Consider the following 22,035-nt stretch of genomic DNA (forward strand, 5'->3'; position numbering starts at 1 on the left):
TCCATCCTCAAAACACTTGTAATAGTTACCCAGAAGGCCATCTGACCCTGGGACCTTACCTGGTGTATTTGTTTTATAGCTTCCACTATTTTTCTTATTGTAATAGGTCCATTCATAATCTGTTGTCATTGTTCTGTAATCTTAGGTAAATTTTGTTTTTTAATATATTCATCTATTTTTTCCAATGACATATAATGACTCATATAAATCTGAACATAACGTGGAAAACACAACATAACCCCTTTGTACGGCCACAATATCTGTTAACACTTTATCTCCTTCTTGTATTTTCAATGTCATTTTCTTTCCTCTTTCTTTTTGCAATTTATATGCCAACCATTTTCCCCTTCCCTTCTCAATTCTGAGGCCACAGAAAGACTGAGCCAGCTGGTGGAACGGTGGCTGAGGGCAGGGCCCCTACCATGGGGAACATCACAGCTCATCTGTTCAGGGCCTTCTGTGGGTGCCACCCTGTAAATTAACAAGATCAACAAGCACCTGTATACATGCTTTCTCTGTTGTGGCTCCCACTTTGTGGAAAGGCCTGCCTGAGAAAGTTTTTGTCATTCCACTATTTAAAATGGAGTTGTTCAGAATAGCTTTTATATAAAGGGTTGTGATACTAGAACAGAATGGTTCAGGAAGGTGCTTTATAAAGGGAAAAGGACTTCCAAATATAGCCTGTATATCTGAACACACATGAATCTGCCTTATACTGAATCATACCATTGCTCCATCAAGGTCAGCATTGTTCTACTCAGACTGGAAGTGGCTCTCCAGGGTCTCAGGGCAAAGGTCTTTCACATCACATCCACTGAGCCACAACCCTTCCCTAATTTGATACATGTTTCTGTATTGTTTCTTATGTAATACCATTTTTCTTCACTGTATCTAGACTCTGTATCATGTCTGAAATACTACACTTATTCATATTTCTGTAATCCTACTACATTGTTTAGTATATGTCTCATCGTATATTGACTGTATCAATTCACACTATGCAGTCTGCCCTGAGTCCTAGCAAGAAAGGTGGACTATAAATATTAGTAAGTAAATAAAATATATGGGGCTTTCATCAAGAGACCTGTTCATAGGATTGCACTAATATATGTATACATGGTTTAAAATGCATAAAAAGAACAAATAAGTAATCGATATAAGCAACAAAACTGTTCAAAATCTCAATATGTAAACCAAGAGAATGAAAAAGGACATGTCTGACCCACCACCTCTCATAGCCAAAAAACCCTAATCTGTCTTCTACTGCCTTCTCAAGACCAAACCTAAGGGGCCAGGCACACCTCCCTGAGGAGGTTGTTCTAAATTCCAGTTGTCAGGATGGATGCCATGATCATAATTACACAGCTTCTCAATAGGTAGGCTGTTGCTGATTTTCGGTCTGGGTTAACTACCATAATGCAAAGACATACACAATGGGCAGACAGGCTAGTTAACTTACAGAGGCATTTACCAGTGGGCGTCTGCTCTAGGGGCCACTGGTGGCCAAAATCAAGCAGAGCCAAGCTCCAGTAACTTGCCAGCACCTCAGGAGATACTTGGCTCAGATGCTTCAGCAGCAGTGATAATCAAAGTCAGATTACCAACTAGCTCCTCTTGTCTGTTTACAGAAGAAAGCAATTGGTGAGCTAACTCTCATCACTGGTGCTACTTCACTGAGTAGCCCTGCAGCACTGGTCTGTAGTGCAGGAAGACCTTGGTGTGCTCCAAGGCCACTTTAACTTCTCAGTCCACTCCTGACATACTACTATCCTATGCTGTGCTATATTCTATATGGTCAAGATCCAAAGTTAAACAGAGCTATAGCGTTTATGTGGATTCTTCTTTAACCAACAGCAGTCTGTTAAACATGACAAATCATTTTGAAATGGAGAGCAGTGAATGAAGAGATTGTGATAAAGCTAAAGAAGTAGGTCAGTACAATTCAAAGAAGAAAAATCAGTCTTGGTATAAGATTACATCTGTTGGCTGGGATATAACCAAAATTATTTGGCTTTTGAAATGATGCCATTTACTAACACGAGGTGCAAGCTCCAGAAGCCAAATAAGTTCTTGAGACAGCTGTCATGCAAATGAGTTTGAAGACCAAGCAATCTTAGTCTCTCAATCAATATAATTTCTAAGTCTGAAACTTCAAGAAGCATTTGTTTAAAAATATAATCTAAAAGATACGATCACTTTTTTCTGTATCATCAAACATGTCAAATGCAAGACCCAGCCAATGCATCATATAAATCACAGAATTTTCATATATGTATACTCAGAATAGAGAAACTACATTTGTTCCTCCCACAAGGTATGTACACAGACTTTGCCCTTCAGAGATCTGGGTGCCACTTTCTTGGCTGGAGCTCTAGCTGCTTCTGACAAGACACAGGAATCCTTGCATGGGACTATATAGACCCTAGTGCTCCTGCCTCCTGGGAGCCCACCTAAATCTAATGCCTAAGGGAAATATCCATAATCAGATCAAATTTACAAGTTGAGAGAGGGCTCTCAGAAAACAGACAAGTTTTTCCCCAAACACCTGCTGAGAAAAGTTGTAAATATTCTGAATCAATCTGAAGGGAGCATCCCATCAGTCTCTGACACACAACTGTGATAAAAAACATTACTGCATTTTTAATGAACTACATCATTGTGCACTTACACAGCCACAACCCTGTGGCCTCGCTATTAAATTATGCAATTGCGTATTTTATTCTAATTGCTTCTGAAAATTGAAGACTCCAGTGATAATGAGTGTAGGTCATAGTCCATACATGGCTTCATATACAGAAACATCTTTTTTTCAGATTTAATGTATTCTAAATGATGTACTTAACCTCATGTTACCACACTGTTGTATATTTTAAGATGTTGCTGCCACACTAATTATTTCATCCATATGAAACTGACTGCATTTAAAACAAAACATTCTTTAATTCACTGATGATGCTAGGTAAATTTTGGAAGGGGATAAATTTGACAGATTCAATATATTCTTATGATCCAATCAAATTTAAATTGTTAAGTAACATTGATTTAAATGGATGACTTAAGCAAGCTTTTACATCTTCCCTATAAAGATTAATGGGATTTATATGTCCATAAGTTTGACTGGATCACACCTTTGGTTTTGGCTCTGCATGCAAAATTTATGTTTAAAAAAGACATTCATGTCAAATCTTTAGTATTAATAATATATGGATAACTGCCATTAATTTTCAAAAATAAGCACTGCAAAACCAACCAACCACCCTAACACATCTGTCACCTCATGTTCCCTCTTTACAAGATCAGTGTGTTGTACAAATGCCCCTTTCTTCCATACTTAGGCCCTTTATGCATGCAAAGCTTACTGTAGAGAATCTGAGCAGTCAAGCCTTTTAAGTTTGACCAGATTCTGTGCCTGTAGTACACGCCATTCTTTTTCTCTGGTGTATTTATTCTGCAGCCCAAAATAAATAGAGCAGGCTCTGTGCTGCCCAGCTCAAACCAGATGGCATGAGAAGGCAGCCCAGCCTGGGTCACTGTGCATGCAGGGAGCCAATGGCTCCAGCAGGTGCAGCTTGGCACTATCTTCTCCTGCTGCCTGGTTGAAAATGTGTGTGCAGGGAGCCAATGGCTCCAGGTGTAGCTCTGAGCTGCTTCCTCCTGCCACCCAGTTGAAACCACATGGTGGGAGAGGCTTGCCCAGCTGGGCTCACTGTGCGTCTGGGCAGCCAATGGTCCCCAGCAGGTGCAACTTGGTGCTGCCTCCTCCTGCTACCCAGTTGAAACCAGGCAGCAGGAGAGAACAGTCAAACTGAGCTCACTGTGCATGTGGGGAGCCAATGGCTCCCGGCAGGTGCAGCTTGGCGCTGCCTCCTCCTGCTGCCCAGTTTTATAGAGGACAGCACTGCAGGGCTTGCTGTGCATGCATGGAGCTAATGGCTCCTGGCAGACACAGCTCAGCACTGCCATTTCCTGCTGTTTGTTTTCGATGCACTTAAACGAGGAATTGATGAATCACATCTCTGCACTGAGGGCTCCCTATGGAGTTTGCAATTATGCACATACTGAGAAGGGGGAAAAAACAACGACATGGAGTCGGGATGGCGTGATCAGACCATCCCAATGCCATGAGAGAGCACTGGAGTGATCAGACATGGGAAACTCCATCCATGGCCTGTCACAACCCGTTTACTACCTTCTAAGACTAGAGACATTCTTCCCCATAACAAGTCATTTTAAAGTCAAACCTACGGTGGTTTAACCTTACAGTTAGAACAAACATTGACTCTGCATCTGCTTTTAAACATGGGGCACTTTAAAAAGGGAGGGGATGAGGGAGAGAGAATTTTATTACTCAACCATATTTTCAATCTTCAAAGCTCTTTGAAAATATTTAAGCACCTAAACCACAACCACTCCAAAATGCTTACTGCTGTCAATGGCATTATTTTGTAGATAGAAAAAATAAAAGACATAACCTATGACCGTATCATTACCAAATAAATAATGTTGTGCCATTTTTCAGAAGGGGCAACAGAGATTGGTATAGTGGCTCCTACAAAATTCTCTCTCAGAGAAAATGTGGTTTTGAGAGAAGGTAGTAGGCACCATCACAAAATAGTAGAGGTAGGACCAATCACAAAACGTTCTGGGATGAGGTGTCATATAAAAGCAATGGACTTAGAAAAGTGCAACTCTGCTTACATTGCACAGTCAATAATCAAAGGAGTCTAACAGACATCATCTAGAGAACAATGTTTGAGTCCAGTGGCACCTTTAAGACCAAAGTTTCGTTCTGAATATAAGCCTTCGTGTGCATGTACACTTATGCACATGAATGCTTATACCAAGAATTAAACTTTGTTGGTCTTAAAGCTGCCACTGGACTCAAAGTTTGTTCTATTGCTTCAGACCAACAGACCTCATCTATTTTAGAAATAACATCACTGTTATCAGTAAAGCAGATAAACAAAATGGAAGAAGTTTTCAAATAGGACCATATTTATTCAAAAGGACTATAACCCTGAATGTAAGATGACCCCATTAAAAATGTTACACACAAACAAAATTATTGGACATAACTGTAACATACCTATGGAAAAACCAAGCTTTCCATTTGAGTAAATATTGGAATTTTTGTTTTAGGTTCATGATTTTCTCATAGTAGTTATAGATTTAAGAGTCAATCTGGTAAAAGCTACGTGGGGTGTTGGTTCTCTCCCCCCCCCTTGTAATGTATTGCAAGCTATTTGCAATATGTTGGTCACATACATACCAACATGTGGAGGAGGGGGCTGTTTTATACTCATCTTCTTCTCCTTCGCCAGCTAGCCCTCATTATAGTGTACCTGGATGGATGCCGAGGAAATGCTGGGGCAGGTTGTAAAAAGAGCCTGCCATCTCTGCCAGCTTGCTTCCCCCCCAAAAAAAAAGTACTTGGGCATGCTATGAGGCGACTACTTTGCCTTCCTCATGGTGTGTCTGGCCAGCTACCAATTGGAAAGTCCTATACTTCTCTTTATAGTATGTACTGGGGTGGTTGCTGAGGAGGAACAGAGCTGGGAGAGTTGGCAGATTCTTTACTCCCTGACACCTTATGTGTCACCTTCTGCACCAGCTTTTCAGGCACAAAAGGAAGAAGCCAAGCACTTCCAACAGCATCACCAGGCAGTTGGTGGGGAGGGAACATGAAAGCAGAGACCGGGTTAAAGCTTCTGACCTCTCCACTGACAAGGTTTGTAGCTCAAGGATCACTGCTGTCTACAGGCCTTGTGTAGATGGCTAGGATGTATACCTAGTTACAGGGAGCTTCTAGGATGGAGTAAAGAGGGTGAAAACTTTATTTATTTAATTATCTCATTATATATATACCCCACCCTCCTCGTGAGCGGGCTCAGGGTGGCTTACAACAAGGCTCCAGTTACTAATCCAGTTACTACTTACTAATCCTCCAGTTAGCCTATGCCAGACTATGCTCATCCAATGAATCCAGACAACTGTGCTCATCCAATGAATCAGTTGCCCAACTAAGTCCTTGACTGTACAGTGCAACCCAAAAATCCACTGACTAGGTCTGTCAATCTCTCTTTACCTCCTCCTGGAGATCCCCTCCCTCCATGAACATATTCACTTCCCACTGTACCTTCTTAGTAAGAGTTATCCATGTGAGTCTTTGAAGGGAGGGACTTGCCTGCCAAGTTGCACAAAGACAAGATTAAGGAGTTGTGCCTTGAATTGGTTGTATGTAAGAAGCAGAGAGGACAAGGAGCAGTTATTAGGCCATGTTGCATCTCTCCTGCTGTGCCAGCCTCCCCTGAACAATCCCAAATTCTTGAGGAAAAACATGGACATTGTACAGTGTTCTAGTTCTTCCACCGCTCGTTATCTTTTACTCTTTAAAGTCTGTGTCTTCCTTTTTTGCTAAAGTACAAGACCTTTGTAGTTTCAAATTGTTCTACATAAATCTCATATTAAACGTCTAGAAAATGGATTTTGAAAGTATCATCTACTACAAAAAATAATCCTGCAGAACAAGTTGTTATATTCTCTAAACAAGATTTAACTTCACCATTAACTGCTACTACACATATAGTTTCTAAGCTGATTTTTGGCTATAACTTCTGATGTTTTGCTGTAGTAATTTATACGATTGATGACCTGCAACACAGCCATTACATGAGTTTTCAACAATGAAATTATGCAGTTTATGCATCAAACATCAATGCACAGTTCTGTTTGTACTTACCATGCCATATTTATGCCACTTTGCAGAAGAAAGGGTGTAATATATTGGGCTTTTTATTGCTCGAGTAGAAAGTGCTCATTACCTTTTTTATGTTTATACATAAGAAAAACAAACAGTTTTCCAGGTGGGATACATCACACTGTTGTAGTGGTCGATTTCCTCAAGATGGTCTTCTGGGGTTTTGGTGCAGTTTGTGGAGGCACAGTTGCAGGTCTGAGAGGGGGAAAGCTACTACTGGGGCTTATTCCCATTCCCCCATTTTCAAGTGAAAAAGGAGGAAGTGGGGGAGGTGGTGGTGGTGGTGGTAAAGGAGGACATTGGTGAGGAAGCTTTCCCAGTGTATGAACAGATTCACTGTGCAAGTGAACCTCCCTATTTTTAATATTATACCGAACATCACAGTCAGCACAATAGCCATGGTACTGCACCTTTTCATTAAATCGTACCCGTTCCCTTGTTCCAGGCTGAGGACACCTGTCTTTTTCAGGTCTATGCATCAGAGGTTGCATTGGAACTTTGTCCAAATTACTATTAGGTATACAACATATATCTCCATTTGGAATTTTATTTGGTCCTCCTGGTAAACCTCCATTTCGCAATAGAGTCCCATTCGTTTTTACAGGGTTGGCAGGGATAACTGGCCTTTGAGGGTCTTCACACTTCACAGGAGTCAATCGTGGAGGAGGTGGTGGTGGATTAGGCTTCCTTAGTACTGTGAGAATGGCAGATGGATGGGCTGGGGGTTTGATGAGTGGTGCATTGGTTCGCACCTTGACTTTTTCCAAACTTGATGCTGTTGTGCTACTTGAGCTGCTGTTCAATGTGTCAGTTTTGGAACTGTCAGTCATCTCATCCTCCAGCTGTAGGTCAGAAGTGAGGGTATCAATCTGGTCAACCACCTGCATGAAAACCAAATTCAAACTGAGATAAAGATTTATGACAAAAGAAAGAGAAGAGTAGCTCGTTCACATTTGCTAATAGATAAGTTATTTCTGTACTTAAATATGACAGTGTATAGCACAGCTGCTAATTTTACATATTAAATTATATTTCAGATAGATATGACCTTGCTTCCACAAACAAAATTTAAAGAAACAACATATTAAGGTTCTCTGCAATTAAATCCTTAACCTCTTTTCCTGGATTTACTCAATAATAACAACTTTTATTTGAGTACAATGATATAAATAAAGGCTTTCTTTTTTCTTGAACTATTACGGGGGCAGGGACCCATAAATGTCCATATGTAATGTTCTATATATTATTTTATTTATATTTATTTATCGGATTATATTTATTAATCCCCTCCATTGCTAGATGTTTTCCCTTTCTAGCAAATATTAATGTATGTAAACATTATTATTCACTAAACTGGAGGTGCTGTTTCCATGCTGTTTGTTTTCCAGGCACTGGTTCTTCCATTTTCTGTTTTACATTGTCTTCTACTTTACCTTGTACAATTTCCAAATTTAATTCTTAGTTGATGCATACACAGTTTTAATGCATGTGCTTATGTGTTCATGTATTCTGGTAATTTGAAAGGGGGGAGGAAGTGAATTGAGAATTATGGTACACTTTGCATTCTCAGTAGTACAGAAACCAAACACAGAAGAACAGAAGATTGCTTATGCATTGATTCTGTTCCACCATCAAAATCAGGTTGTCTGGAGAGTAATTTAGATGTTTAAAACAACCCTGTAAACATCACTTTATTGTAAGTACTTTACAGGCAAATCAGATTTCCTTTGATGTTAATTACATATTAGTTTAAATGCATCAAGTTAAAAACACCCTGATAGATGGGTGTAAGAAGGAAGTGGAACAGAAAAGAAAAATAAGAAATGTTGTAACCTAGGTAAAAATATTCCATATGTAAAATATCAGATTCCATCTCAGGTTTTTTTTAAAAAATTACAGATTATATTTTAAAATTATCAAAGTTAGCTACTAAAGCTTTATCACAATTCATCACTAGGATGCTCAAATACTTCATTTAGTTCCTGTTCTGTTTACTGGTCGTGAGCAGGAAGCTGATTTTCTGACAATCAGTTCAACTGTTCATTAACCTGTTAGTGGCTGTTGATTCAATGTATTCCTTCCTAACCATGCAGAAAAGTGCAACTTTTTTTTTTTGCATATGTACATTCTCACCAGTTGAGTTCTACTACCCCCTCCCACATCTTTACTGTATAACCATTCCACTCAGCAGGCAGTTGTTCAAATATACAAATAATGAGTCACAAATCATATAAATAAATAACCCCTCCTTCCTTGGGTAGTTTCAGTGCTATTGTCTGATAACTTCCCTGACAATCAAACCACGGCTATAGTGGCTTCCTTTCTAGCTGCGGTGATTAAGAAAACAAATCTCCCTGAGTTTAATTAGTTTACTGCTGATAACTGTTGACCTTTTAAGTGTGTGTTGTTGTTTTTTTATTAAACTTATTTTATTTTATCCTGTACAGTTGCTATGGCTTTTTGCTAATGCAATAAATATTATTATTATTATAAATAAATAAATCATAAATACTGTGTTTTAATAAAACCCTACAATTTGGTGTACATCTAAGTAGTCACTAGTGACACTAATGGCTTACAACTGGCTTGAGTTGGTGGAATGTTTGCAAAGGCACAGGTTTTCAAAAACCCAATGGAAACCTGTCAGTCAGCATGGGTTACCAGCTCGTGTCTGACTAACTCTTTCTAACACAGTAAATTCAACTGTCGGACATGCTCATGGCATAATTCATCCTAATAAATTAATGTGATTTGGTTAATCCCCAAAGAACTTTAAAGATAAAAGAGGGGGGCCTACTTCCTTACCAGTTAACTTTAGTCAACATCTTGCATACATTTATTTCTAACCATTTCTACTTGCAAAGTGGCTCGACATGCATAAAATACCAAAAAAAATTTCTTAACTGAGGAAGTTTTCATTTAAAAAAAATACACTGATTGTTTTTTAGAGTAAGAGTTGAGCACATGAAACTGCTTATACTAAGTACATTGGTCTATCAAGATACATATTCCCTATTCAGACTAGCAGCAAGTCACCAGGGTCTCAGGCAGAGGCATTTCATATCACTTGATACTTTTAAATTGGAGATTCCAGGGCTTGAATCTGGAACCTTCTGCATGCCAAGAAAATGCTCTACCTCTGCCCCTCCAAACTTACTTTCATTTTTCTATGTGATGTAGTATCACAATCAAATTCTAAATGCAGCCTTATATATGTATCCCAACAATGATGATCTAACCAAGGTCTAGTAGCACCAGTAGTACTACTTTGTAGTACCAGACTGGCAACAACACAGAAGGGCTTTTTTACCTCCATCTTTTGCTGGGTTGCATTCGGCTAAGTAAGGTAAAAGTTGTATATATCATTCAGATTTATCTGAATGTAGTGTCCCCTGCTTGTTGCTGTTGTTGTTCAGTCGCACAGCCGAGCGACTTTTTGTGAGCCCATGGACCACATCACGCCAGGCCCTCCTGTCCTCCGGAGTTTGCTCAACTTGTCCCCTGCTTAAACTGTGTCTTTTCTGAGGGCGTTATTTCTAGGAATCAAATGTTCCAGTTCTTTTCCTGGTTTATTCATTCTTTTTCTCCCTGTTTCATCTATTTCTGCATTTCAAGTAGAAAAAGACAAATGGTATACTCCTGCTATTTTACTATGTGTTCAAGTAAATCTATGACCCAGTCCTAATTGTATTTATGGAGCACAACATTCTTTAGACCATGGTTATACAACTTATGCACCACAGGTTACACGTGATCCAGTGGAATCATTGTATGGCTTGCCACCCAAATGTTTGATGCATTCTTTCTCTGGGATGCAGTGAGAGCTGTTTTCCCCCTGTAGGGCTGCATTGGAACTCTAACCATCAAGGGACAGTTGGTTTTTTTATTTTCCCTGAAAGGAAAATTCTCACCATTTCCCAGAGCAATGTGGCAACAAACATAGATGGGCGTGGAATGCTATCTCTCAGCTGCTCTCTGGATTGGACCTAACATTCTGAACACCACACACACACACGCACATCTGTAATAAACCAAGATGCCAACATTATCTCAATCTACTACTACTACTACTACTACTACTTATCTTTATACTATTTCCCAGAGGGGTTTTTTGTGTGTGTATACTTATTTCTGCCAACAGAGGGCTCACTCTCCCCCAACAGCTCTTTCTACAGTCTCAAGGGCCTTCCTGTAGCTGCAGAAAAATCCAAAAAGGGGGGGGGGAAATCCTCAGGGAAGGGCAAATTCCCCCCCAAACCTTTTGAAATGGCCTCTGCAGGGATCTAACTCCAAGCATCAACAGTGAGAGATTACAATGTTGGGGGGGGAGGCTTCTAACTGGCTCTGTCAGTAAACGGGTGGGAGAAGGGCCCTTTCCAGACCTCTTTTGGCCTTTCAGGAAGTGAGGGAGGGAGCCGTGGGGCCAGGCCTGACAAGGTTGCCAGTGCCAGGCTGGAGAATTCATAGAGGTTGTGTGGTTGACTCTCTGGAGGGCAGAATTTGGGGAAGGAAGAGGCCTCAGCTGGGTATAATGCCACAGAGTCCACCCTCCAAAGTAGCCATTTTTTCTAGGGAAACAGATCTCTGCGCTGTCTAGAGTTCACTCTCCAGACCCCACTTGGAAGTTGCCAACCCTAGGCCTGGCAGCAGTCTAGGGTTGCCAGGTCCCCCCCGGGCACTGGCAAAGGATGGGGGGGTAAGGTTGCCAGATCCAGGCTGGAAAACTCCTGGAGATTTGGGGTTGGACCCTGGGGATGGACAGGGACATCAGTGGGGCAAAATGCCCTAGAGTCCACCCTCCAAAGCATCCATTTTCTCCAGGGGAAGTTACCTCAGTAGTCTGGAGCTGAGCAGGAATTCCAGGGGACCCCCAGTCCCACCTGGAGGCTGGCATTCCTAGGCAGCACCCTCTGGGTGACTTGATACCACCTGATTTGCATGACTCAACTAGGCCCGGCTGCTTGCTGCTGTTCATCAGCAGGCAGCCACCCTATGAAAGCCAGTGTGATGCAGCAGTTAGAGCTTCAGAGTAGGGTCTGCAAGACCCAAATTCAAATCCCCATCTTGCGGTGGAAGCTGACTGGGTGATTTTGGACCAGTCACATAATCTCAGCCCAACCAACCTCACAGGGTTGTTGTGCAGATAAAAAAGAGGTGAGGATAATGTAAGCTGTTTGGTCCACACTGTGGAGAAAGACTATAATTTCCCTAGGTAGAGTATGTGGGGGAGGGGAGTGGTGACGGAAAGCTGAAGACAGAGAGGCAGATAAAGGCTGGTTGTCTGTTGGGTGAGAAGGAAATAGGGTTGCCAACTCCAGGTTGGGAAATTCCTGGACATTTGAGGGGTGAAGCCTGGGGAGGGTGGGGTTTGAGGGGAGGAGGAACTTCAAACAGGTATAATGTCATAGACTCCACCCTCCAAACCAGCCATTTCCTCCATGAGAACTACCCCTGCCAGCCTCTGGGTGAGGACTGGAGATCACCAAGAATTACAACTGTTGTCCAGGTGACAGAAATCAGTTCCCCTGAATAAAATGGCTGCTTTGGAGGGTTGAGTCTATGGCAATATACCCTACTGAGGCTGCTTGCCTCCCCAAGCCTCACTGTCCCAAGGCTCCACCCTCAGAAGGGAGAAAGGGTATGAGACAGGTAAGGGTAGAGGGGTGGAATCAAAGGTGTGAGGAATGGAATGACCATCCCGCAAGTTTCTTGCGGGTCTCCACTTATTATTATTATTATGAACATAAGAGAAGCCCCTTTTTCCAATGCTATAATATCCTTTTTGAGGTGTGGTGACCAGAACTGTAAACAGTACTTCAAATGAGGACGTACTATTGATTTATACAGGGGCATTATGATACTGGCTGACTTGTTTTCAATTCCCTTCCTAATAATTCCCAGCATAGCATTGGCCTTTTTTATTGCAGTCACACACTGTCTCGACATTTTCAGTGAGTTATCTACTACGACTCCAAGATCTCTCTCTTGGTCAGTCTCTGACAATTCAGACCCCATCAACGTGTATTTATAGTTAGGATTTTTGGCTCCAATGTGCATCACTTTGCACTTGGACACATTGAACTGCATTTGCCACACTGATGCCCACTCTCCCATCCTCGACAGATCCCTCTGGAGTGCCACACAATCCTCCCAGGTTCTCTCCATCCTGAACAACTTTGTGTCATCTGCAAATTTTGCCACTTCACTGCTTACTGCCAACTCCAAATCATTAATAAACAAGTTAAAAAGCTTTGGACTGAGTACTGATCCCTGTGGTACCCCACTGCTTACCACCCTCCACTGAGAAAATTACCCATTTATACTCACTCTCTGTTTCCTATTAATTAGCCAGTTTTTGATTGATAAAAGGACTTGTATAATACCCCTTTTAAAGCCCTTTGTATTTATAAGGTTCTCCTTGTAGAAGTCTACTTACCTTACTAGGAACCCAAGAAGACTAGGGCCCTGGCTTTCTGGCTCTTCCTGGGCTTCTTACAGAGTCCCTAGGCTAAGAGTCACTGGTGAAATGCTGCTTTAAATAGAAGCCTTCCCCAGCAAGGCATGGCCAGCAACTATTCAAATTCACCCAGGCACTCAATTACAGTCAAACAATGACCCTTTCTCATCCTATCTCTAGCAGCCAGGACTCTGCAACAACTCAAAACTCACCCACACACTCCCAAACACAGTACCCTCTCAGCTAAATCACCTCAGCTGAAAGCAAATAAAAAACACTCACCCCTCTTGCAGCTCTATCTCCTGCTGCTTCTCAGAGCTCAGCTGGGTCAGCTCTGCCTCTGGCGAGGTGCTGCCTTAAACAGAAGCCTCCCCCTGCTTGGCTCCTAAGATCTGACAAGATCGGGCTAGCCTGGACTATCCAGGTCAAGGTTCTGACACCATATATGCCAACTCATGTCGACAATGCTCTTGTATTATCTGCACTGGGCAAATAGGCCAGTCCCTAAACAAAAGAACAGATGGACTAAATATTTCAATATTATATATTCTGTCAGATATCAACAATTTCCTTCTATTCCTTTCCTCTTTTGGGAATGTGGAGTCTTGAATGAACTCCTCTCTGATAAGAGAAATTCAAAGAGAGGAGCAGCAGGAAGGGAGGTTCTGCAAAATTTTAGAATTTCACTATGCAGATAATTTTGGAATTTCACTATGCAGTCTGTCCTATTAGAGTTCCCTGTGGTTTGTAACATCAAAACGAACAACCCACCTGCAAGGGCTGAAATTACAAAAGGGTGCATAGATGTGTTATAGAAAACTATCAAGATAAATGAAAGAAAAACTTCTTGTTCAAAAGAGTAAAAAAAAGAGAGGAATCTATGGATATATCTAAAGAAGTGGATTTCAGAAAAAGAAATTATACTCTCCATAACAATGCTACTCCCGATTAGGCACTTGCAGTGTCAGCAATACAATGATATGTAATCAGATCAAGCTGCAGAAATCAAAGAGCTATCAAATTGATTGTCTAGGATTATTTAAAGCTGATTGCCACACTGCCCTAAATCGATTAGAGGTAAAGAACTCTCGCTTCTCCTGCTGGTTTTGACTAGCCAATATCTAATTCATGAGTAGTAGCTGCATGAACCAGGCTTGGAAGCAAACATTCATTTAACAGCATCCAATAATCACTTCCAGACATCAAGGTAGGAAGTCTTTTTGTAAACTGGAAGAGGCTGACCGTGTGCAATAAATGATTAACAGAGGAATTTGTGGGCAATGAGATAATATACTGAAAAGTAATTAAAGTACTGGCAATGCCTTTTTGTTCACAGTACTGAACTTCCCCTTGAAGCTCTTGAGACACTCACCCCAAGGGTCCTTTTGTTACCTGTATAGTGTCAATCTCCTTTTTGTACATTTGTACACCTGAGTGTGGATACAGAATTGATAGAAGGAGCCTGAATTAAACTGGTATCAAAGGTTGTATGCCCCTTCCCTAAAACATCCCAGTCTCTTCCCTTCTCCCTTTTATAAAGTGCATCCTCTACTTGATGTGTGCATATGCATGTGCGATTGTTTAGGGAATCATAGAATCACAGAACTGGAAGGGGGCATACAGGCCGTTTAGTCCAATGCAGGATCAGCCTAGAGCAGGGGTGTCAAACATGAGGCCCGGGGGCCAGAACCGGCCCATCCAGGACCCTTACCCAGCCCGCAAGCAACTGGTGTGAGGGAGGGAAGGCAGGAGGGAGGGGAGCAGGCTAGCGAGCACATGTGATGAAGTGTGTGTGGTCAAAGCTGTCAAGCAATAGAAAGGAAATGGCTGGGGCAGGACTATGACACTGAGTTAAAATAGTGTGTGTGTGGGGAATGGCAGCACAGGCAGAGAAAGAGGAGGCATAGTGTTTTTCCCCTCCTGCCTCCTCTGACCACAGCTCAGTGAGGACTTGAGAAGCCACTACATGGGGGGTGGAGCCTGTGTCCTTTATAAAGTTTATGTCTCTGGTACACATGGCCTGGTCTGATGAAGTAACATTTATGTCAGATCTGGCCCTCATAAAAAAAGAGTTTGACACCCCTAGCCTATAGCATCTCTGACAAATGTTTGTCCAGCCACTGCTTAAAGACTGCCAGTGAGGGGGAGCTCACCACCTCCCTAGATAGCTGATCCCACTGTTGAACAACTCTTACTGTAAAAACGTTTTTCCCAATATCCAGCCTTCCCACCCTTAATTTAAACCCATTTTTGTGAGTCCTATCCTCTGCTGCCAACAGAAACAGCTCCCTGCCCTCCTCTAAGGGACAGCCCTTCAAATACTTAAGAGAGAGCAATCATGTCCCCCCTAAACCTCCTCTTCACCAGACTGAATATTCCCAAGTCCCTCAGCCTTTCTCATAGGGCTTGGTCTACAGGCCCCCGATCATTCTTGTCGCTCTCCTTTACACCTGCTCCATTCTGTTCACATCCTTTTTGAAGTGAGGCCTCCAGAACGACACACAATACTCCAGGTGCAGTCTGACCAATGCAGTGTACAGCAAGACTATGACATCTTGAGATTTGGATGTTAAAGCTCTGCTGATACACCCCAAGATCACATTAGCCTTTTTATTGCTGCATCACACTAGCTGCTCTTATTTAACTTACAGTCCACCTGCACCCTAAGATCTTGTTCACACACACTGCTGCCCAGAAGTGTATTCCTCATCTAGTATGCATGTTTTTCATTTTTGTTACCCAGATGTAGAACTTGTTAAATTGCATATTGTTCACATATGCTCACTTTTCCATTGTGTTCAGATCTCGTTGAATTCTATCTCTATCTTCTGGCGTGTTTGCTGCTCCTTCCAATTTGGTGTAATCTGCACACCCCTCCACACCCTCATCCAGATAATTTATAAAAAATATTAGAAAGTACCGGGTCCAGAACTGAGCCCCATGACACCCCATTGGAAACTTCCCTCCATTCAGATGAAATACCATTGACAACTACTCTTTGAGTGCAGTTCTCCATCCAGTTCCCTATCCACTTAACTATCCTAAAGTGCAGTCCACAGTCCTCTAGTTTACCCATCCGAACATCATGAGGAATCAATTCTCAGATGCTTAGCATAAGTCTTTATATTTTTATTTATTTTTCTTTTCTTTTGCATACAATAAAGTAATTAGTTTATGTTTACAATCTCTCTCTCTCTCTCTCTCTCTCTCTCTCTCTCTCTCTCTCTCTCTCTCTCTCTCTGATTTTATTTTGGGGCACCGCTACTGAGCTCCACCCTGGTATACAGAAGCTACAAAGTCTTGTATTATTCTTTACTGCAACCCTTTTAAAAGCTAATTTCCTCTTCACTGGGTCCAATTTGTCCCAGTTTGGGACACATTTTGAAGCCAATGCCCTTTCCTCTCCTCATCCCAGGCAAATGGGTCCTGAAAAATCCTGGGAATTGCAGGCTCCCGGGATTGTTTTTCCCCCTCCTCCACCTTGATTCTGTATCTCCCAGTGCTTGGCAGGCTACTTTAGGTAAAATTCTGTGAGTTTCAAGTGGTTTTTTTTTAAAGCTCATTATTTGCTGGAGTTTGGGGGGGTGGAGTCTAGATTACCACACTGAGAGTTTTGCGTTTACATAGGTTGAGATTCTTGTGGTTACATAGGTTGGGATTCTTGAGTTTGACATAGGTTTAGATTCTCAGGTTTTACATTAGTTGGGTTTAGCAATAGCTTGCAACAACCCTCCTATGGGGGTGATTCTCAGGTTTTATATTTTTGCAGGGTTTTTTCGCCTCTGGCAGGGTTTTTTCTGTGTGCCTGGAAGCTAAGTTGTCACAGTCTGACACCATACTTTGGTAGGTCAATGGACTCAAATCCAATTGCTATCTCTAGTGAAAGACAAACTAGCCCAGAACAGACAGATTGACCTATTATTGACAAGAACCATATTTATGAATATCTCACAGATTATTGACAAGAACCATATTTATGAATATCTCACAGATCCATTAACTTGTAATTACATGGACACAAAACACAACTATGCATTTGTGACTTCTGCATAAAACACACACAAACACACACACATAATTCAGGTTCAGTCGTCTGTGTGATCGTCAAGTCACTTGCCATTAACACACAGTGACATTTGGATTACAGTCTCCTAGAAGTTTACAAAACCCTGTAGATCAAATGAATATTCCACAAGCAAAAATAAATATAACTAAAGTATAGTAAAGGTAAAGGTTCCCTTGCTCGAAAGCCAGTCGAGTCCGACTCTAGGGTTGCGGTGCTCATCTCCGTTTCAAAGCCAAAGAGCCAGCGCTGTCCGAAGATGTTTCCGTGGTCATGTGGCCGGCATAACTAAACACCAAGGCGCATGGAATGCTGTTACCTTCCCACCTAAGTGGTACCTATTTATCTAATTGCAATTTATTGCTTTCGAACTGCTAGGTTGGCAGGAGCTGGAACTAGAGACGGGAGCTCACTCTGTCATGCGGCAACTTGGGTCTCGAACTGCTGAACTACTGACCTTCCACAGCCTGCAGTTCAGCGTCTTAACCACTTGAGCCACCGCAGCTCAATATAACTAAAGTATATTTGGCTACAAAAACAAGGTAGACTATTTATTTAATAAAACATTAATATCCCAGCAAACCAGGGCACCGAAATAAGAAACAATACATTTATCATATAAATATGAAGCCTGCTTCTGCTGGTTAGCTATAGAACACAGTTATGCTAATTCACTTGGCACATAATTCAGAGGAATAACAACCACCCACCCAACACCATCTTTCTATACCTTACCTAATCTTAAATGGTTTATAATTAATGTATTATTTGCTTGCTTTCCAGTAAAAGACTATGAATGGGTGATTATTTGATTCCCTCCTCCAAAGACAGTTATGATATTTCAGTCCATCAATTGCTTCTTTTTATTTGGGGTACTCAAAGAAGTACGAAAAGAAGGTAAGTAAATATAACTTGCTTCAAGTTCAATGGACAAGCAATTTCCAGTGTTGAGTCCAGAGGACATCTAAAGAGCACCATTTAATGACATAATAAGTAAGATCTGATTGTTCATTAACTCAGAGACAAGAACCTAGCTTGACAGATCTCAAGGGTTCCACTTGTGTGACTTTGCCTTTAATTTCAGCTGAGGGTTAATTAAAACAGTGAATAAAGAAAATGCTGCCCATTTAAATGTGTACATGACTCCCCCCCACTCGCCTTTTTTCTCTTTACCATTTTGGATTTGTACAGCACTATGTCAGGCAGTAACACTCCAACAGCACATATTCTAAAATTATGCCTACTACTTTTTAGAGCAGTAAAAGTATGTTACTTCCATTTTTCTATAGCATTTACAACTTGGTGAGCTTCAGGGCACCAATAAGAATCACCTCCTTACCATGCAGTAGCAGAAGAGAATTAATTTCTTTTCACGGAGCTTTTCTCTGTTGCCCAGAACTAGATGAATTAATAAAGATCTGAACATATATATTTGGAGGTAGCTGTAGTAATATTAAATAAGACATTAGAACTTCTCTTTATAGCTCAGTCCCATGCATAATCAGCATTCAAGTAAGTAAAGTATTAGCATAAAGGCAATTTAGGCTTTGGAGAAGTTTAAAAAATTATTTGTATTATCATGCTTTAAAAGCTGACATACTAGATTATTTGCTACGTCACAGTGCTTCAAAGCTTGGCAATTCTGTTCTTCAAAGAACAGAGGAAGTGAACAATCTCAGAAAATTTCTCACTGCCTAATGTTATAAAGGCAGCATAGGCAATTACATAAATTTTGCTGTGTTAGAGAGTGAAATGTACAAGCAATAGCTATAGACACACATGCTTACAAACATAAAAATACAATTAAGGACATAAATAGGAATTTTTCATCAATATATCAATAACTTTTAACAAACTACAGATAAAATCAAATTTCTTCTGCATCCTTGGTCTGATTACTCAAAAATCACCAATGTTTCATACAAAGGACTATTAAGGTTATGCGTTCTATTTCTTTTTTTTAAAAAACAATTTTATTTGGATATAACATCAAGTCAACCAATATAACATTTTAGCATCCATCTTATATCCTTTTCTCCCCCTATCTCCCCCCTTCTGGCTTCCCGCAGTGCTCCCATCTCCCTTCCAAATCTTCTATTTTCTTCTCTCTTCTCCCCACATCAATAATTAAACTTATAAGGTAACATTTCTTTAACCTATTATTCTTACACATTTGAACTAACTCTAAATATCCTTCTATCTCTAATAGTTATCAAAGCAAAATAGATTATTCTTCACATCCCAATATTTCTCCAGATATTCTTTAAGATCTATCCAGTCTGCAAAAAATTCTTACGCCTCCTCATTCTTGAGCTTTCTTGTCATTTTGTCCATTTCAACCATAAAAAGCAACTTTTTAATCCACTCCCAGATCCCTGGCGTTTTTTCTTGTTTCCAGCATTGAGCATAAGTCATTCTGGCTGTTGTGATCATGTACCACATTAGAGTTCATTTTGCAATATTTACTTCTTCCATTTTAAGTCCCAAAAGTAACAATTCCGGCTCCTTCTTAAATTTACATTTCGTAATTTTCTCCATCTCGTTATGGACCTCCGTCCAAAAATTTCTTGCTTTATCACAAGTCTACCACATATGATAAAAAGAACCTTCTATTTTTTTACATTTCCAACATTTGTTTGACATGTTACTGCTTATATTTGCTATCTTTTTTGGTGTCATATACCATCTATACATCATTTTATAGCAATTTTCTTTTAAATTATTACATGTTGAAATTTTCATTGCATTTTCCCACAAAAATTCCCAAGATGGCCCATTAGAAACAATGGGAGAGGCTTGAAGGCCCATTTGTTTCTTTTTAATCCAATTCCTCCTTTTCTTTTATATCAAACGTCTTTCCAACAGGTTTCAAAATATCCCTATATTGTATCCAATCCTCTCCTTTGTAGCTCGAGTACGGCTTAATTACCTCTGCTGGAACAATCCAAAGTGGTCTCTCCTCCGAAAAAAACTTCTATACTTTGACCATGTGTCAAATAGTGTTCTTCTGATGTAGTGATGTTTAAACATATTGTCCATTTTTGTTTTCCCATACCATATGCATGCCAAACAAATTTGCAGTCATGTCCTTCCAGTGCCAGCAATTTCCTGTTGTCTAAGTTAATCCATTGTTCCAGCCATGTTAAACATACCGCATCATGATACAGTCTAAGATTTGGTGATTGAAACCCACCTCTTTCTTTTGCGTCACATAAAATTTTCATCTTGATCCTTGGTTTTTTCCCTGCCCATACAAATTTTGAAATCTCTCTCTGCCAAGCATTTAAAGTTTTTGGGTCTTTCACTATTGGGATAGTCTGAAATAAAAACATCACAAGTGGTAAAATGTTCATTTTAACCACCGATATTCTGCCCAATAGTGACAAATTTAAAGTATTCCATTTTTTAATGTCTTGCTGGATTTGACACCATAGCTTATCATAATTATTCTTGAAGAGATCTATATTCTTCATTGTCAATTCAATGCCTACTTAGTTTTTTTAACTACTTCACATTGTGTTAACTTCTGTAATTCTTCTTGCTTTACAGTTGTCATATTCTTACACATCACTTTAGACTTATTTTTATTTACATAAAATCCTGCTAACTCTCCAAAGACTCCAATTTTTTCTATAAGCAATGGTAAATTTTTTATAGGTTCTTCAACCACAAACATTACATCATCTGCAAATGCTCTATATTTATACGTAAAACCTCTATTGGTTAATCCTTTAATTTCTTTATCCTCTCTTATCTTGCCAAGCAGTACTTCCAACATCCATATAAATAGCAACGGAGATAGCGGACACCCTTGTCTTGTCCCTTTTTGAACTTTAAAATGGTCAGTCATTTCTGTATTTACAATTAATGCTGCTTTCTGTTCTGAATAAATCACCTTGATTATATTTGTAAATGACTCTCCAATATCCATTTTTTCGATGACCTGGTACATAAAATCCCAGTTTAAATTGTCAAAAGCTTTTTCTGCACCCACAAAGAAAAAACCCACCTCTTTTTCTGGGTGTTTATCATAATATTCAATTGCATCAATCACCATTCTTAAATTGTCTTTAATTTGACTCTTTGGTAAAAAAAACAGCTTGTTCTATCCTTCAAATAAATCTTAATCTTTCAGATATAATTTTGGCAAAAAGCTTATAATCGTTATTCAAAAGCGAAATTAGTCTGTAATTTTTCACATTTGTTAAATCCTGGGCTTCTTTTGGAATAAGCGATATGGTAGCCTCTTTCCATGATTCTGGTATTTTCCTTGTTGTTCTTATTTCATTTGTCAAAAGTTCCAGAGTCGGGGTTAGCTCCACTTTTAATTTTTTATAAAACTTTGCGGTAAATCCATCTGGTCCTGGAGCTTTCCCTAACTTTGCCTCTTCCATCGCCTTAAATATCTTTTCCTTCAAAATTGGACTATTTAGCATTTCTTTTACATCTTCTTCAATCCTTGGCATTTCCATTTTATCCAAATACTTTCTAATTTTTTCTTGATCTATATCCTTCTGAAATAACTTTGCATAATATTTGAAAAAGGCTCTTTTAATTCCATTTTTATCCACAATTTCCTTATCACCTTCTTTTATTTTGTTTATTATTTTTCTTTCTCTGCGCTTTTTCAACTGCCATGCCAAAAACTTCCCTGGCTTATTTGCCCCTTCAAATGATTTTTGTTGCAACTTTTTAAAATTCCAATATATTTCTTGGTTCATAATCACTTTTAGTTGCTCCTGCAATATTTGGATCTCT

At 40.1% G+C, this 22,035-nt stretch overlaps 1 protein-coding gene across 1 annotated transcript in view; it reads right to left on the bottom strand.

Annotated features, from left to right (window-relative positions):
• Positions 1-6,852: 6,852 nt before the first annotated feature.
• PRR16 (proline rich 16) overlaps positions 6,853-22,035 on the bottom strand; it is a 102,151-nt gene continuing 86,968 nt past the window's right edge. Inside the window, exon 2 of the mRNA XM_015425649.1 lies at positions 6,853-7,638. Within this exon, the coding sequence (XP_015281135.1) occupies positions 6,874-7,638 (765 nt within the window). The 3' untranslated portion in view covers positions 6,853-6,873. The remainder of the gene's footprint in view (positions 7,639-22,035) is intronic.

The sequence above is a fragment of the Gekko japonicus genome, unplaced genomic scaffold (genome assembly GCF_001447785.1).
Source record: "Gekko japonicus isolate JY-2015 unplaced genomic scaffold, Gekko_japonicus_V1.1 scaffold1057, whole genome shotgun sequence".
Taxonomy (NCBI): Eukaryota; Metazoa; Chordata; class Lepidosauria; order Squamata; family Gekkonidae; genus Gekko; species Gekko japonicus.